Here is a 16,160-nt window from a genome sequence, read left to right as displayed (position 1 = left end):
CATATGTATGCACGGTTTGTGTACACGCTTGAATCCGTGTACACACAAGGCTTAACATTACATTTTGGCATGTTTAGCATGCTATTCAAATACATAATTACATTTATCATATTTTAGATATCTTTAATAAATCATTTTTATTCATGCTTAATTTGTTATTTTAAGACAAAAATACATTTAACTAAATATACAATGTGAAATAAGTATATCTAACAACTTCAATGAACAAAAAAAATAAGACACATTTTAAACATTTAAATTAATTTGTGAACAGAATCGATGTATTGCTTAATGTCAGTCACACATGTGAAAAAAAGGTGCCCCAAGAACTGCTTCCAGTCGATGAGCATAAAAAAGTGAAAGAAATTCATTTTAAAGTTGTAGACGTAATATATGCTACAATTTCATTTACTTACATATATTGTACGAAAAAAAATCATCGCTATTTTTACAAAAAAAAAATATATAAAATAAATAAAACAGGCGCCAAAGTGCGCCTGTCTAACTTTGCACATTATTTCCAATTATAATACAAAATAAACTTAGGCTTATTGGAATGATACGCAATATTTTCAACATTTTGGTTTCAATAAATTCTAAAATCATTTTTTATATAATTATTGCAAACATACACATCCAAAATCTATACTTATTTGTTACATAAAAAAAAAATAACAACTTTTCTATTAGTTCCTCTGATATATTATGCAGAGTAATTTACTACAAACGTTTTTTTTAATTAAACTGATAATTATCTTCTAATGAAATGCTATATATATATATATATATATATATATATATATATATATATATATATATATATATATATATATATATATATATATATATATATATATATACATATATATATATATATATAGCCACAATGTACAAAGTGTATAACTGATACATATTTTTTTATTTATATTTAAGTAGTCATAAACGAATTTAACAAATCAGCTTATAGTCAATTAGATGTAAAATACATTTTGTGAGGAATACAAAATCATAAGAAGAAAATTATCACTTTTAGAGTGCACAACAATTTTGAACCAGAGATCATTTTGCAGATTTAGGTTTGGACGGCGTGGTGGGTGCTCCACCTTGCTCTGCTATTGACCCGAGAGCACAGCCCTCACTATCAACTTCCATCTGAAACAACAGTATATACACAATAGTACACACTTCAAATTGAAAAACGCACAAAATAAAGCACAAAACCCAATGTAAAATACCTTGTCATCTTTAATAACAATTGGAGAGTTACTTCTAACAATAGCACCACTTGCCACTCCAGTATTAGAACTACTACCACCAACTTCACTAGAATCTTCACCGTTAGTCGTTGCACCATGATCTATTGAATTACAATAACAGTTAATTACTACTAGACACACAATAAGATAGCACTTGAATTGATTAAATAGAAGGATACACATTTAAAACTAGACTATTGTTAATTATAAACGTAAAGAATTGTCTTACTGGGAGATGTGGCGATCGCAGCGGACGAAGAAGCACCGCTTCCTCCTCCTCCTTTTTCTGCTTCCCATTCTTTTAGTACAGAGTCTAAATTAAATCGTCGTCTATTACTAGCCCAAAATGTCCTCAAATGTGTTTCAGTCTTGGTGCCAATTGTTTCTGCTATGGCTTGAAAATCTTTACCTGAATACATTCCGAAATGGTAAACATTGTACACAATGACACTCTGAACGTAGTAAATTCAAAATTGAAAGCCGAATGAAAATCTTACCATATTTACGTACACCCTGAACGGCCAGCAATAATTCCTCGGGGGTCCATTTTGAATTAATTTTCGAAGATATTTCACCAGGCCGTAAGTCTTCCACTCCTTCGGAATTTTTTCTTTTGAGCGAACTAATTTGTTGTTTATTGCTCTGAACCTATAAAACGTTATCAACCTACTTTTAATACAATATCCTCACAATACTGATATCCCAAAAGTAGTACACAGAGATATTAATACTATTTATATATGTATAAATCACAAAAAACAAATGATCAAGTGTGAATACACAAACTGAATTATTCCATTTTAATGATTTACTGAATTGAATCGTTAAATAGATTGCACTTTTCCATGAAAATAATATATATCTTTGCAAAATTTAACACTACAACTCGAGAACTCTGTTTTCACATTTAATCATCATTTTTATTACAAAAAATAAAATTTATGCATGTATAATACAGCGCCTTTGGAAGACAACCTTTACATAACTTTGATTTAATATTTCTGAGATGTGTTTTTGGGTTATAAGAGCATAACTCAGACTTGTGAGACCATCGCTAATAAGCCGAGATAAGCAATTCAACAGCACATGTATAATTCTTAAAGTAATTAATTACATATTTTTTAATTCGATAATCATACTTCGAAATATAAAACATGCAACGGGAAATTGCGATAATGCGCCATTTTATCAAAACGAAATAAAAGAGTCAATGTACATGGGATTCCATCTAGCATCGAGCATAAACAATCCATCCATACATGATGGAAAAGCTCGAACGAAAGCAATACTATTGGATCACCAATTGATTTAATTCACACCAGTTAGTTGACTAATTTATACACACACATATGTATATTAAAATACATGAACTACAAAAAATAAAACAATTAATAACAGACAATGTTATTCAAATTATTAATACACCACTACCAAAATCACACAAATTTAGAATAAATTTTGACATAACTATAAAGTTTAAATATATATGTATGTATATCCGAAGGGCAATAGAGCCGGTCTGATAAGATGTAAATCGCTTATTTTCAATTCCAATTAAAATATGGTTTTTTTAACAGTTCGATTCAACATTCATATCAATGTGCTTTAGTGAATAATGTATTTTAATAATGAAATTTATTTCATTTGTATTTAAATGTATTTACATATATATACAGTGAAATCTCGTTCCATTGCTATTTTTAAAGGCTTTTGCTACGTTTTTATGATCTATTTTATTTATACATATGTATATTATTTTTTTTTATGCAAAAGATTCCTTCAAGAACAATGAAATAAGATTTGACTATACAGTGAAAAAAGCTTTGCATTGAATAACAGACATTATAAAGAAAATTCATAAATAACAGTGCCTTCTTAATGATAAGAAATTTAATCTCCGATGCATAAAAAATTTTTATTTACATTATAAGGAATAAATATTGACAAAAAAAGTACATGTAACGACATTTAAATTCAAAAAATATTATTTATAAATAATAACACAAAGCAGCAAAAAATTACCAGAACAGAAACCAATCAATCTGTACTAAATTTGACCCACTGAATTCGAATATGACAATGATTTTTGCTGCTTTCTTCTCGTTCATGAGAATTTTTTTACAGATTTTTGGCTATTGCTGTTTTTAACTCAGTATTGCTGTGCCAAAAGTGAGTATTTGAATCAATAACCAGAGATTTTTTTTAACGATTGTGATATTTTATTGCTTTAAAATACTTATAATTATCTAGCGAATTTTAAGTCAAAAATATTTTTTCCCCTAATATTATGATCTTATTTCGCTAATTTTTCACTTTATCACGTTTATAAAAATTCGTTTTTTATCTCAATTTTTTTTTAATGTGAACGTACTAATTTGAGCGGTAAATGATTTTAAATTAGGTGAAAAAATGCTATTGTTATGATCTTATACATGATGCAAGAGCAAGATTAAGTGTGCCTCGCCCCGCCTAGAACATTTCGTATTATAATTTAAAATCATTTACCGTTCGAAAGATAAAATAAAAAAAAATATTGAGACTGAAAACCAACCTTTATAAACGTAGTGAAATATAGAACTGGTTCAATAAATTCATTATAGCTCGAGAAAAAAATATATTTCTAACTTAAAATTTGCTAGATAATCAATTATACATATTTTAAAGCAATAAAAAATTACAGTCAACAAAGAAAACACCTGATTATTGATTCCAATACTCACTTTAGGCACAGCAATATAAGATTTTAAGTTAAAGACTGCAAAAGTCAAAAAGCATTGTAATATGAAAATTAAGTGGGTCAAACTTAGTAAAGTTAGATAAGTCTCCGCTCCGGTAAGTAAAAAACGTGATATATGTTGCTCGGTGTAATTTTATAATGTTTTTATCACATCAAAATTGAGTATATTTTCAAATGAAAACATCATATGTTAAATTAAAATTGCAATTAAATCTATATATTGTGCAAAAATGCACCGTAACAAAAGCAAGTCAGATAGACGAAAAGCAAGCTTCCAACGCCGCGTCAGCATCGGCACGATACAAGCAACGATTCCATCACGGGCCGACACTAACAGCGTTGGAAACGATCAAATCATCGAGTCAAAAAAACCTACGAAGGTATAAAAGCATTTAATGCATGCGGACACTGCACACAGGAGCGTGTGCACGCTCAAAAAACGTAAAGCACACGAAAAAAAAAATAATAATCATAAAAAAAGTCGTGGGTGAGTCTTATATACATTTCATAGTACCGGCCCTAAAGCCCCCGACAAATATAGGGCTTACTTGTCTTTTAATCGAACAAATTTCTCTATCCATCGCCTTGAGCATAAAGTCCCCTTGATTTAGCGATGTTGGATGATACCCTAGCATAGCACCGTTGTTGTTGACATTACTTCCATCGCCAGGCGGGAGATGCAACTGTGCTGCCGTTTGAGATCCATTAGCCATTGCTATTAGATCGTCATGGTTGATATAAATACCACGCGGCAACTTGTGCTTAAAACGTGCTTGCTTTGGACCTCCGCGTCTCGATACAGGTCCGCACACTGGACGCAAACTGCCAGTACGCCTGTGTGTGGGTTTTATTTCAATTATTATTAAAGCCAAATCATTACATTTGATTAAACAAAACATATTTCAATGTGTAATTAATTGCACTATATATATATTAATATATCACTTATTCAAATTAGCAAACATTATATTTACATGTGTATAATAACAAGCATGAACAAAACAGAATCAGGAACTGGTGCATTTATAGCATAATCAATTTACGTTTACACTAATTCTTCCTAATTTCAAAATGGTAAGATACTAATAATTATTAAATAGGGTTTAAAAAATTATAATTTTTTTTTTCAAAAGAAAAATAAATAAAGAAATAAGACAGTTTGTATCTGTACACACCTGGCGTGTGCGTGGCAGGCATTGCAAAGTTTATGTGCATTGTGGGGCATCATTTTGTTGCAAAGGATACCACATGCGGTACACCACCCCTCTCCGTTGCCTTCACCGACCTACATAGTAAAATTTTTCATCTCATCTCACTATCATCACACACAATTTAAATGATAGCAATACAATAACTTTCTAAATTTAAATACAACTAGGTAAAAAAAAATGTTCAGTCACTCCAACATTATGAAATCATTTTGACATGAGGTACTAGTTACCGAGAATATGTGCTCATTTTAATTATATATGTATATATAAAACCAGTAAAACAGAAAAGATGCAAAAAATAATAATACATACATAATAGCTATGTATGGAAAGCATGTGTAATATGATTTTTAAAAAAAGTTGGAATATGTCGCGTCCTTAGAGCACTACGGAAATAAGTCCACATTGTGTCGGAATAAAGTTTTAACTTTTATTACCAAATCACAAATCAATTCCATTCCAGAAACACCCTTTGAAACATCAACGGGCGAAATACTAAGAAAATATCAATTTTATATTGAGTTTGAGGTCTTTTTATTAAAAATGCTGTCTTGATTTATTGAGGATATATCGCCATTATGCTCTAAGGATGCAATATTTAATAATAATAAAAATCAATTTATATTTAAATGATTATAATAGGGTAAATAGAATTTATAATATAACTTTTCAAAAGCAAATTTCCCTATAGATAATTTGACATTATGTGAATATACATCAAGACTTATAACAGTAAAAAATCACATTGAAACAAACTTTATATAACATGATGCTTTCACAATACATAATTTTGTCTAGTCTAACAATTTAAACCAATAAAATACTGAATGTGAGATAATTTCATCGGTTAAATTTTTTAATAAGAATAATAATATAGTTTTAAAGCAACAATACTTATCTCATATAAGCAAGGTCTCATAAGTTGAGGGCTCATATAATTTAGGGATTAGTGTACCTGAATAAAGTTTCCTTTTCTAAAATTGTATGTGAAAATATGATGTATTTTCAACAAATTTTATTTACAGAAAGTTATATAATAATAATGAATCAATTGCACATTTTATTAAAGGAAACTGACTTGATATATTGGGAAAATTAGAGGCGGTATTTTTTAGGACGTATATATTATGTATTTTCAACCGCCCAAAACTAAGTATCCAAACCTTTTCATCGACATCAGAGTCACGATCGTCCGATGCACGATCAGAATTTCGATCTGGTGAGCCTTCACGCTTGACAGTGTTGGCCGATCGGTCCATTGCAGAACTGCGGGCTCTAGTCTTTTTCCATGAATAATAATATTTAACAAGAGAAGCGATAGATTTATCGGGCAACTAAAATAATTCAGAGTTATCGTTTGAAATGCTTCAAAACAGATGGATCATAAGTTAAAAACACACACTACGAAAATATTCTTTGTAAAAACTAACCATTTGCCTAATGCGGTGAAAACACTTTCCGTGAAATTGAAAAGCTTGGTCAAATAGCACTTTATCTTCGACTGTCCACTCGTCAGGAAAAGGTGTAAAATTTGCTAAGTCAAGAATAGCTCGATCCAAATCATGCTTATGCCAAAATAACATACCGAGGGCTTGCTCTCCATTGTAACCATACTTCTCTTTGGCTACGGTAATATATTCATCCACTAGGTGAGAAAAAAATAATTCACATTGAAATAAATTCTAAACAGATATAATAATAAAAAAAAAAAAGCTGCTATGATCAATTACTAACAACCATCATTACTAACATTTATTATCGGCTATGTCCAAAGTGGGCGACCATACGAGCAATGCTCTATCGGCGATGAGATCCGGTTTCCGTTCCTCTGGAGGTTCTAATTCGGGACAAACTGCTTGAAAATCTCGGCCTACTCGTATCTTCTCAGCTGGAAATCGTACTACTGCATTTTTGGTGTTTACAACGGCGATGATTTGTGGTTGATTGGTTTTGATGATGATTGCAATAGGAACAAAGAGAGAAAAGCATACAAATGAATGACGCGCACACACAAACAAACACACACATTTGATTCGGATTTAAAACCTAATCCCTAATTATTATTTTTTAATTTACAAAAGAATTCATATATATATATATGTAAATAAAACAGAAAAACTAAAATGAATTTACAATTATATACATTTTTTAACTATCGATCATATTAATGTGTGTGTATGTACTATTAAAAGCTCATAAAGTGCAATTGATGAATGGAAATAAAAATAAATAAAGGATTGATGAGAAGATAAGGATATAATTGTGCCAAGGAGATTTTTGTTTCGGTCCGGATGGTGATGACTACAGAATATACTATGACGGTGGTTTAAAATGTGTATGCGTGTAGAAAATATAAGCTATATGTAGTATTAATTGTTTTAATATCAAAATTAAAACGATACCAGTAATTTATAATGGTTTGCAAACTATAATGAAAAAAAAAGCAAATAAAAAAAAAATATGGTGAAAGTCCAAATAGTCAAAAAGCTTTTCATTATTCGGTCGATACAACAAAATTATATTATGCATATGTATATATTTATTTATATAAGCATTTAAGTTTGGATTTTTTTATTACTACATATATAAAAGCTTTCGCATCTAAATATAACTCTGAATTGTGGGCAGCATGGCGCGATCGTAGACATGTATAAATAAACCCAAACGGAGACGATGCAAAATCACATCTAAATCCAGAGCTTTTTATTACATATTAGCTGTGTAAATAAAAATGTATATTTCTTTTTCAATTTAGTTTGTTAAATTTGGTACACCACCTTAAGCTGAGGAGTCGGAGCGATTTGAAGGTTTTTTATTCAGCTTTCGTCTACTGAGGCATCGCTGGTATATATATGATACATAAGCCAGCAGTATGCCTCGGTGGTTACGGTTATGTTTAACACTGAGAGGTTATGGGTTCGATCCCGTGCTAATCTTTAATACTGCTGACTAAACTTAGATATTTGTGACTCCAAGTTGATCGTTTCTTATTAGAATTTGTCAATTTATCTGATTTTTCAATGAAACGGTTCCCCAAATTGGCAAATATCATCCTACTCGTAGTTCCAAATATCTGAATTTGATTTACGTATAATATGTACAAGTTTAAATCTATAGATGTTTCAATGGATTGATTAATTAATTCTTTGAATGCTGACCAATTTTGATAGGCGTTGTATTTTGAGCATGTACTATGTAAACAAGAATGCTACCGAATAAGCTCTTCCAAGTAGCATTGAAAAAAAAATGCATTGAACATGGGTCGTGTAATCTTTGTAAATGTTTATAATGACTGGTTTACACCGGAATATCTGAATTTATAATCATAGCAGAATTTCTCGATGGAAATCCCAAACTGTTGAGTATTTTAGATTGTGAGCATTACATTTTAACAACAATGAAGAAGTTTTGAAAAAATACATTCATTAATAGATTTCTTTTGTTTATTTTATATTGTTGTAAGATATATTAGAGTGTCTAAACACACCCTTACAAAGCTCGAAATCTTCGGCGGTAGTTATCTGGGTTTTTTTTTTTGGATTAGCTACAATTTTTATACATGCTTTCTATTGGATTTCTAAATAATTCTAGTTGGAAATGTTGGCGAAATTTTAAGACGTCAGCACTCAAAGGGTTAATTAATTGTTAATTTCGTGTTCTGTTCATCTGTTTAATAAAAAAAAATGCTGCAATGTTTGTGACTAATTGTCTACGAAGGCGCATTGTCAGGCCTTCCTGGTATATATTGATGTAAAATAAAAATAAAAATAAATACTTAAAATAAAAAAATCATTTGAAAATGAGTCGTATTTACTTTGAAGAATGTTTAAAAATAAAAAAAAATAAAAACATTTTTTCATCGCCATTTTAAAAGTTGGAATGAGATTTTTTTAAAACGCAGTTCGATTGTTTTGTTTTTGAATAAATTCCATTTTGTTTTCGTACGACGTGAATGGAAAGCTTTTGAAATAGTGGAATCGAATTAAATTTGCATTAAAAAATTTGAATAGATTTTCATTGATGAAATCGATTGATGAATGAAAATAGCCAATGGAGTGCATGAATGAAGCTAAGATTCGAAATGGCGGGTGGTGAGTGGAGGGGAGGGGAGGGGAGGGGTGGGGAAGCGGGGATGAAGGAGTGGAGTATGAAGTGTGAAGCGTGGAGTGTGGAGTGTGGAGTGGAGTGTGGAGTGTGGAGCGTGTAGTTACCATTGTCGTCGTCCGAGCTGGAGTCGGGCGAGGCGTGTCCGTTGGGGCTCGGCCCTCGCGAGCGCCGGCCGTTGCGCACCGCCTCCGCCCCACCCGCGCCCCCGCCTGCGCCTCCGCCCCCACCCCCGCTACCCGCACCCGCCCCCGCGCCCGCACCCCTCTCCGCCAGCACCATCCCTCCGTCCGCTCGCTTCGGCTGCACCACTCGGCGAGAGTCGCTACGAGTCGGAGAGCTGGTCGACCAGCCACCGGACACCGGACACCGGACACCGGACACCGGACACCGGACACCAGCCGCCAGACACTGAACACCAGACACCAGGCTGACGATGAGGAGAGCTCACACCAGACACCGACGATAGACGATTGGCGATTGGCGATTGACGATTGGCGACCGTCGCCCGCGCGGCTCACTCTCGATATGATTGCTCGCACTCGACACTGATTGCTGCCGCCGCCTGTAGCCCCCAGTCCTACTCTTTACCCCCCCGCCACACTTTCGTCGGATATGGCGTATTCAAGGATCTCTCTGCCTTTCGTTTACTTTGCCACATCTACAAGATGACGCCCTATGCACGTGGATCGCCGACTCTCCTCTCAATCCGTATATCGAACAGCCGGATGGATCGAAGGGACGCCGGACGAGTTGACGGAATTCGAATACAATATGCGTGTGCATGCGTCGAGATGAATGCGCGATGCGTGAACGTTAAAACTTGACAGTGATACTGGCGAAAAGTTGCTAATTATACATGTTCGAAGAGCAATTATACTTAGATCACGATTTGCGACATCGAATCAAATCAAATAGAAAATAATGGAACGAATGACGTGTCTTAATGTGTCAATTTCAGAAAATTTTCTAAAAAGCTTCTCGTTTGCAGTGAGAAAATTACAATTGAAATTACAAAACAAAAAACTACGGGGAACTCGCTTATAAAATTAAACGGTAAATGGATTATTACGCACATTGCGATCGCCCAAAAAAACAATTTGGCACTCGAATTCTTGTTAGTATGATCGACTTTTCGGCTGCCAAATGTTCCGTTATAGAGATTTTAGTGACTTTTGGGCGAGCATTTTGTGCACAAAAATCACTGAACCAAATTGAACATGTATGAATTTTTAAGGCTTTATTAAAATAGTTTTTATGCACTTGTTTTTTATTTGGCGTATTGATTAAATTTGAGCTGCATTTATTTGGAGTTCCATGAATGCTGCGGTCGGGGTGATCAAATAAATGCATTCAAGAGAGCAACACTATCAAGACATCCAAGCTTTCAAAGATTCTCAAGAATAACTAATGCAATAAAATTCCACAAAAAAGCGTTAAGGGGTATTTGGATGCTGTTCGAGGCTGCCAACCCTTTCTTGGATGCCTTTGAAAATTAGAATTTCTAGAAACGAACCCAAATCGTAAAACGGTAAATGGATTATTTCACATATTGTAATCGCGCAAACTATAATCTTTGCCACAAAAATCACGAATAAGGATTATCTGACAGAGTGCTCAATAGTATGATAGTTCAATCGATGGATGAAATTTTCTGGTACCAGATGATCCGTGATTGAGATTTTAGTGACGTGTGCAAGATCGCTTTGTGCGGAATAATCACCGAACCCATATAGCATATATTAGTTGCGTTTCACCGAACGTCCATTTTTGTAAGCCCGCATCGGACTGGTTACCGTTATTGGGATAATGCGATTTTTTATTGAATACTTGGAATAAAATGTTTCTATATTTTATTAAATTTATTAAAAGTAACCAAACTTGAAAAATTTCGATTTTTGCCCCTTGGATTAAAAGGGAACATCGCATTAAAATACTAAAGAATACCCCGTAAAATACATTTAATTTCTTGAATATGAAAATAAATTTTGCCAGCGGATGAGCTGCGCACATGTGCGATCTCAGACGGCGACTGACGTTTAGTCAACTGATGCCACGAGCGTTATGATTTAACTCGAAATTTTAAAATTTCAGTTGTAAATTTAGATATAATTAATAGTCAACGAAGTGGATTTATGCATTGACCGTATTAAAAGTAATTGTAGGTGAATGACGAGAGTAAATAATGAGAAATCGGGATTATGAGAATCGGATAGAGGCGTTCGTTGCCACCGAGTCGTCATCCCCTCCTCCCATAGTTCGGAAATAGTCGCAGCAGGTGGCGCTCCGCCCCCGCTTCCCCTCCCCTCACGCCGCAGCCCTCCGCCCGCTCGGTAATCGTCAATTTTTTCCTTTTACACTCCGATCGTTATTTCCCGACGAGTGACACGTCGTCCAGTGACACCGTTCGTCCTATTTGCATATCTGTATACATTTTTTTTACAAATTCATTGAAAACTAGCTTAAAGTGCCTGGCTTTGCCCAGCAGACTGTTTTCATTTCAGCAATGGTGTTGACGTGTCAGAGGTTTTCTCGTAAGCAATCAAACAATACAATTTGATATTCAATAATAAAAAAAAAAAAAAACAAAAGAATTTCATTTATTTTTTCCACGGAATGAATCAATATAATAAAAATATGTATGCTATTAAATCTATGTGTCGAATTTAAAAATATATTTTTCAATTTAAAATTGTGTCCTAATTAATCATACGATGTAAACATCTATAAGAAATTATGTACATACATATATTTGTAAACAATCTTATCATCGTTTAAACAATTTCAGATTAGTCGTTACTCATACAATATCTCCGAAGATGAAAGTCGTAGGATTGATCAGCGGCGGGAAGGACAGCTGTTATAATATGATGCAGTGTGTTGCTGCAGGACATGAAATTGTAGCATTAGCCAATATTCAACCTTTAGGAAGAGGTATGTGTTAGCATTTTTATTTTATTATGATGTTAATGCACACTTGACTGTATTTTCGTTTATATTTAAGATGAACTTGATAGTTATATGTATCAAACGGTGGGACATCAAGGCATTGAAATGATTGCCGAAGCGATGGAACTTCCATTGTATCGTAGAACTACAAAAGGCGATGCTTTAGAAAAAGGTAAAATATACAACAAAACTGAAAACGACGAAGTCGAGGATCTGTACGAGTTATTAAAAATGGTCAAAGTGAGTTCTTTTTGTAAAGATTATTTATATTTTAACTCTGCTGCTTATGATAGATGATTATTTATAAATTAAATTTTTAGGAAAATATTGAAATTGAAGGTGTTGCCGTTGGAGCTATTTTATCAGATTATCAACGAGTTAGAGTTGAAAATGTGTAAGCAATATTTAATATCTTAATACAATTGAGTCAACGGTACCATTCTCTAGGACCCAATCCTTGACAGTTTTTCATTATGCAAACAAAATCATTTTGAAATAACAGAATGGTATCGCTACCTTAAATAGTTGGTTTCATTAAAGATGTTTGTTGCTAGGTGTGGCCGTTTGGGGCTCGTGTCTTTGGCTTACTTGTGGCAACGGGATCAAGTTGAGTTATTACAGGAGATGATAAATTGTCAAGTGAATTCGATAGTAATAAAGGTATTGGATTATTTCAAATTACAAAATTTTAATGTGCTTATTATTATAAAGAATATATTTTAATAGGACTTTGCTTTGCTTTACAGGTAGCTGCCTTAGGTTTAGAACCGACCATTTTAGGAAAACCACTGTGGGCTTTACAATCTCACTTTCTCACGGCAAAGGAAAAATTTGGTCTCAACGTGTGTGGAGAAGGTGGAGAGTATGAAACGTTTACATTGGATTGTCCTTTGTTCAAAAGTAAAATAGTAGTGTACGTATTTTTGGAAAAGGTGATTTACAAATGCAATTATTTAAAGTCCACTCATTAATAAATAACCAATTAAGATTTAAAATTTTGTGAATTTAACATTGTTTTGCGCAGATTCTTCAATTAATTGAACAACATGTATAGAAATCCAAAACTTTATTACATAAAAGTATCTTTGTAAAATATAATATAATAAAATATTGTTTTAATTTGCTTTCAGGGATGAAACTCAAGTTATAATTTTATCAAAAGATATAATCGCCCCCGTTGGCTACGTAAATCTATTGAAATTGCATTTAGAACCAAAACTAAATCAGTTTGATGGATCAAAACCGACCCCTCATGTGAGAGGACCTCTCGATTTTATCGTTGACTTAAACGAACCTGTAGATATTTGTGATGCTGGTAAGATAAATTATTTGAGTTTAAATTTATTTTATGTGCATTAGATTACTTTGGATGCAATTTTTACAGATTCAAAACAACGGAAATCAATTTATTCACTCAATGACAATAATCAGTCGGGGAATATGAAGGAATCACTATTTAGTAAAGATAGAACCAACGAAGAAAACGGAAATGTTGAAAAGTTGAATGAGAACAATCGATCTGATGAACCGGAATTGAAAATTAGTTTTGATATGAAGATGGATAATTTAAGTTTAAACAATACTGATGAATATGAAGTTGAAAAAACGTATATTGAAGATAATAGTTCTATATGTGCTAATAAATCTGGTTGGCATTGGATGGGAGGAATCGTCGGCGATGGCGATCCTGATGTTGCAATGGAAAACGCATTGAATAAATTATGTAGTAGGTAAACTTTGAAATGGATATATTTTTTATGAAATCACATCTTTTCTTCGTTTGATTTATTTATTTTAATATTATTTTCTTAAAATTTCAAAATAATGTGCACTTTTATATATATTTAAAGCAAAAAATACGACGGAAATGAAATATGTCATAATTTTTTAGAACTTCTATCGTCGTATGAGCTGACTTTAAACGACGTATGTGCCATTACACTGTACATTAAGGATATGGGAGAGTATGCTAGTCTTAATAAAAGTTACATCAGCATCATTAACTTTCCAAACCCGCCAGCTCGGGTCTGCGTCGAGTGTCCTTTACCAAAAGGCATCGGCGTAATCATGGAGGCTTTAGCTTTTAAAATTCCGAGCATAGAAGATCTGAGCGATGCCTATCTGTTGGAAAAACACACAATGCACGTTCAAGGAATATCTCATTGGGCTCCGGCCAACATTGGTCCTTACAGCCAAGCAGTCAGAGTATGTTATAATTTTTCTCTGACGATTTATATGTCGATATTCCATATTTTATTTGAGGATTGATTGCAGATTGGAGAAATAATACACATCGCAGGGCAAATACCGCTTATTCCCGGTAACATGAAGCTTCTGGAAGGTGATGAATCGTCTCAGTGTCGCTTAGCTTTGAGGCACGTCCAAAGGATTTTGAGTGCCGTCGATTCCAAAGTGCAAATTAGAGACGTTGTTCAGGTGAGTTCATTACTTGTAATGTCATCAACGATGCTTTTGACAGTCTTGGACTAAATTGCAAACAACGATATGTCGTAGGTCAGCAGTCAAAATGTTAAACGATGCTTTTTTTTCTTACAGGCAATATGTTATGTGTCTCACTCAAGTTTAATAATGGAAGCTCGTCGTCAATGGGAAGAGCATACAAACAATGCTATTGTAGACTATGTGGTCGTTCCGAGATTGCCTCGTGATGCTCCAATTGAATGGCACGTTTGGGCACATCGACACAATTCTAGATTCGAATGTATGTTTCGTCCGCTTATTGAATATAAGATTTGTTTTGGAATTATTAAAAGTGTTTTATCGTAGATGAGGAGACCGGTTGCAGCGTCGGCGAATACAGGGTGGCTCTAACGAGACGATGGAATTATGAAAATAATGTATCGGCTGTGTTGTGCTCTGTTGCTACGAGTAATATTTACTTATATGTTGGTATTATAGAAGGAATGAGACATTTTTGTAATGAGATGTGTGTTTAAAGGTTCTTCGCCGTCGACGTCGCAGTTGGTCCACTTGACTGAAGATTCAGTTTTGAAACACAAATTGATAGCGACGGTTATAACTGAAGATGAGGTCGTCGAAGTCATTCAATACTCAATTAGGAAACTACTCCGGGATAGTTCTGTGCAAGATAGCGACATCGCCATATGTTTGAGGATATCGTACAAGGTTACGAGATCGCCCAATGTCCAACTGATTATCAAAGCTTTGAAGCGTGTCAAGTGTGAATACTTCAAGAATATGGTGTTTACGGTTATTCCTGTGATTCATCTGCAGAACGCGTTCACTTTCCTGTCGGTGTCGGCAATAAGACACGAAGCCTAGTTTTTATTGTATAGGGTTAATTTATCGTTGTTCATATAAATAGTTTTATTACATTTGATATTTATCTATAATATGCAGTAGCTTTTTCAGAAGTCGTCAAAAAAAGAAAAATGTGATGCAGTATGTTTAACTTTTATAATGAATATTTATGTAAAATATTGATTATTAAATCTTTTTATTAAGAAGTTTTATCTTTTTATTGCTATTATTATATTTAAGATTTTTTTCAATTCAATGTATACAAATGTGCAAAAATTCGTCTTCGATAAAAGTTCAAGTGTCGATTATGATCGTTGAAAACCGAGTCATTGATTTTCATTGTGGTTCTTCTTCATCGTCACTTTTCTCGTGCCGAAGGGTCGTGACTTTCCCGTCTTCCGACTTCCATTCTCCAGCCTTTAGCTCACAGTGACTCGACTACAGCCCTGACCTGGTCACTCCATCTTGTTGGAGACCTTCCTCTTCCTCTGGTTCCTTTAACACCCGTCATGGTCCTCCAGCCCTCTTGACAACCTACAGCTCACAGTGACTCGACTTAAGTTTTCCCAGGGGCAGCCCTAACCTGGTCATTCTTGTTGAGGATCTTTCTCTTCCTCTGCT

The 16,160-nt window shown here is 33.7% G+C and overlaps 2 protein-coding genes across 3 annotated transcripts; one reads left to right on the top strand and one right to left on the bottom strand.

Moving 5' to 3' along the window:
* Nucleotides 1-999: 999 nt before the first annotated feature.
* On the bottom strand, nucleotides 1,000-9,590 carry LOC143912242 (REST corepressor 1-like). The gene is made up of 11 exons (XM_077431517.1): nucleotides 9,570-9,590; nucleotides 9,416-9,497; nucleotides 6,955-7,107; nucleotides 6,635-6,849; nucleotides 6,368-6,538; nucleotides 5,169-5,278; nucleotides 4,542-4,827; nucleotides 1,754-1,904; nucleotides 1,486-1,665; nucleotides 1,236-1,357; nucleotides 1,000-1,152 (listed from the first exon to the last, which is right to left on the bottom strand). Exons 1-11 carry the CDS (start codon nucleotides 9,588-9,590, stop codon nucleotides 1,060-1,062), a joined length of 1,584 nt encoding a protein of 527 aa, XP_077287643.1. The 3' UTR covers nucleotides 1,000-1,059.
* Nucleotides 9,591-11,552: 1,962 nt separating this feature from the next.
* Nucleotides 11,553-15,740, top strand: LOC143912241 (uncharacterized). Of its 2 annotated transcripts, none has more exons than XM_077431516.1 (13): nucleotides 11,553-11,842; nucleotides 12,097-12,242; nucleotides 12,313-12,497; nucleotides 12,578-12,651; nucleotides 12,812-12,917; nucleotides 13,004-13,170; nucleotides 13,388-13,572; nucleotides 13,642-13,983; nucleotides 14,149-14,462; nucleotides 14,532-14,693; nucleotides 14,814-14,979; nucleotides 15,045-15,146; nucleotides 15,217-15,740. In XM_077431516.1, the coding sequence occupies exons 2-13, from the start codon at nucleotides 12,128-12,130 to the stop codon at nucleotides 15,558-15,560; spliced, it is 2,262 nt and encodes a 753-aa protein (XP_077287642.1). In that variant the 5' UTR covers nucleotides 11,553-11,842; nucleotides 12,097-12,127; the 3' UTR covers nucleotides 15,561-15,740. The 2 variants fall into 2 exon arrangements, with proteins under 2 accessions (XP_077287642.1, XP_077287641.1); XM_077431515.1 differs by having other exon boundaries at nucleotides 11,556-11,641.
* The last annotated feature ends 420 nt before the right edge of the window (nucleotides 15,741-16,160 follow it).

The sequence above is a fragment of the Arctopsyche grandis genome, chromosome 5, assembly GCF_051622035.1.
Source record: "Arctopsyche grandis isolate Sample6627 chromosome 5, ASM5162203v2, whole genome shotgun sequence".
NCBI lineage: Eukaryota > Metazoa > Arthropoda > Insecta > Trichoptera > Hydropsychidae > Arctopsyche > Arctopsyche grandis.
The sequence above is the reverse complement of the archived record's forward strand: the minus strand, read 5'-3'. Positions and strand labels throughout refer to the sequence as shown.